This window comes from Pygoscelis adeliae, unplaced genomic scaffold, assembly GCF_000699105.1.
Source record: "Pygoscelis adeliae isolate BGI_AS28 unplaced genomic scaffold, ASM69910v1 Scaffold448, whole genome shotgun sequence".
Lineage (NCBI taxonomy): Eukaryota > Metazoa > Chordata > Aves > Sphenisciformes > Spheniscidae > Pygoscelis > Pygoscelis adeliae.
The window spans coordinates 101,237-103,011 of record NW_008825288.1 but is presented as its reverse complement, the minus strand read 5'-3'; the positions used below and the strand labels follow the sequence as shown (position 1 = coordinate 103,011).

The following is a 1,775-nucleotide window of genomic DNA, read 5'->3' as shown; positions in this document are numbered from 1 at the left end:
AATGCACTAAGCAGTGTCCTGAACTGGTTACAGTCACACTGAAATGTGGCCACAACCAGCAAGTTAAATGCTGGATCACTGAGGAGATGAAACATGAGAAGCCTGTGGAATGTCAGACGAAGTGTTCTGTCGCACTGGAGTGTGGTCATGTATGCTCAGGTTCCTGTCATACCTGCTTTGAAGGAAGATTTCATAAGCCGTGTAACAGCCCGTGCAAGCGCTTCTTGGTCTGCTCCCACAAGTGTCAGCAGCCTTGTACTACAGAATGCCCTCCCTGTCAGCTGGAATGTCAGAACCACTGTATCCACAGTAGGTGTAAAAAGAAATGTGGAGAGAGCTGTTCTCCATGTGCTGAGCCATGTGAGTGGTCGTGCCAGCACTACCAGTGTACCAATCTTTGCTCTGAACCATGCAATAGGCCTCGCTGCAATGTACCATGTGCAAAGCTACTGTGCTGTGGTCATCCTTGTATTGGATTGTGTGGAGAGCCCTGCCCAAAGAAGTGCCTCGTTTGTGACCATGAGGAACTCACCCAGATCTTTTTTGGCTTTGAGGAAGACCCAGACGCTCGATTTGTACAGCTTGAAGACTGTGGCCATGTCTTTGAGTCCCAAGGCCTTGACCATTATATGGATGAAGATGATGATGTCATCAAGCTGAAGGTATGCCCTATCTGTCAGATGCCTGTCAGAAAGAATTTGAGATATGGCACCATTGTGAAAAGGCGGCTAGACGAAATAGAAAGGGTGAAAGAGAAAATCCAAGGCCCAGCACAGGAAATTGAGTCTAGCAGACAAAGACTGCAGACTGCGCTGACAGGGAATGCTGTTCTGCAGAGGAATCTACCCCTTAAGTACCTCATGCTAGAAGATAAACTAAAAGCTTCTGATCTCTCCACAAAGAGTATCGGACTAATTGAGAACCAGCTTAAGTTCTATGAACGTGTAGCAGACCTAACAAATGCTATGAGCAAAATTGATGCGAGTGAGAAGAAAGGGCTGAGAAAGCGGCTGGATGAAATCCAGGAGTGGCTGGATAAGCCACGCCTCAGTTTTACAAGACAGGAGCTCTCTGACCTGCAATCTGAGACCCAGAGATTGACCTATTTGCTGAGCCTCTTGGCAAGGTGCAAAGGCGCAAGTGGGATGATCACCCCAATGCTTGCAGCAGAGATTGCCAGTGTGCGTGAGATCCTGGAAGGGACAAAGAAATTCACAGCGGAGGATGAGGCTGCAGTGAAGGCTGACCTGGAGAGGCTCTGCACTGCCTTGCCCGTGTCAGGGCTGGGGATCTCTGAAGCTGAGCGGGTGCAGATTGTCAGTGCTATTGGCTATCCCCGTGGCCACTGGTTCAAGTGCAGAAATGGCCATATTTATGTGATTGGGGACTGTGGGGGGGCAATGGAGAGGAGTAAGTGCCCCGAGTGCCATGCAGTCATCGGGGGCACAAACCACGCTCTGGACAGCACCAACAGCCTCGCTTCTGAGATGGACGGTGCGACCCATGCGGCCTGGTCCCAGACAGCCAACAACCTGCTTAACCTCGAGGAATTCCACCGGCAGCTGTAGTGGGGTGTCTGGCCCGTTTCTTATCTCCCCCAGCCCGGGGACGCCGTATCGGCACCTCGGGAACTCGCTGCCGCCCCTGTAGCTAATAAAGCGTATCGTTGCGTCCTGCGGGCGTCTCGTCTGTCGGGGCAGGGCTCGGGACCGGGTGGGCTTGCCGGAAGAGGCGGGACAGCGCCGTTTCTGCTGTTACTCGGAAGCGGATGTGAC

General features: G+C 52.1%; 1 protein-coding gene across 1 annotated transcript in view; it reads left to right on the top strand.

The window, feature by feature from the left end:
* ZNFX1 (zinc finger, NFX1-type containing 1) overlaps positions 1 to 1,636 on the top strand; it is a 13,225-nt gene extending 11,589 nt beyond the window's left edge. The window contains exon 13 of the mRNA XM_009329903.1: positions 1 to 1,636. This exon is cut by the window's left edge and continues 895 nt beyond it. Within this exon, the coding sequence (XP_009328178.1) occupies positions 1 to 1,568 (1,568 nt within the window). The 3' untranslated portion in view covers positions 1,569 to 1,636.
* The last annotated feature ends 139 nt before the right edge of the window (positions 1,637 to 1,775 follow it).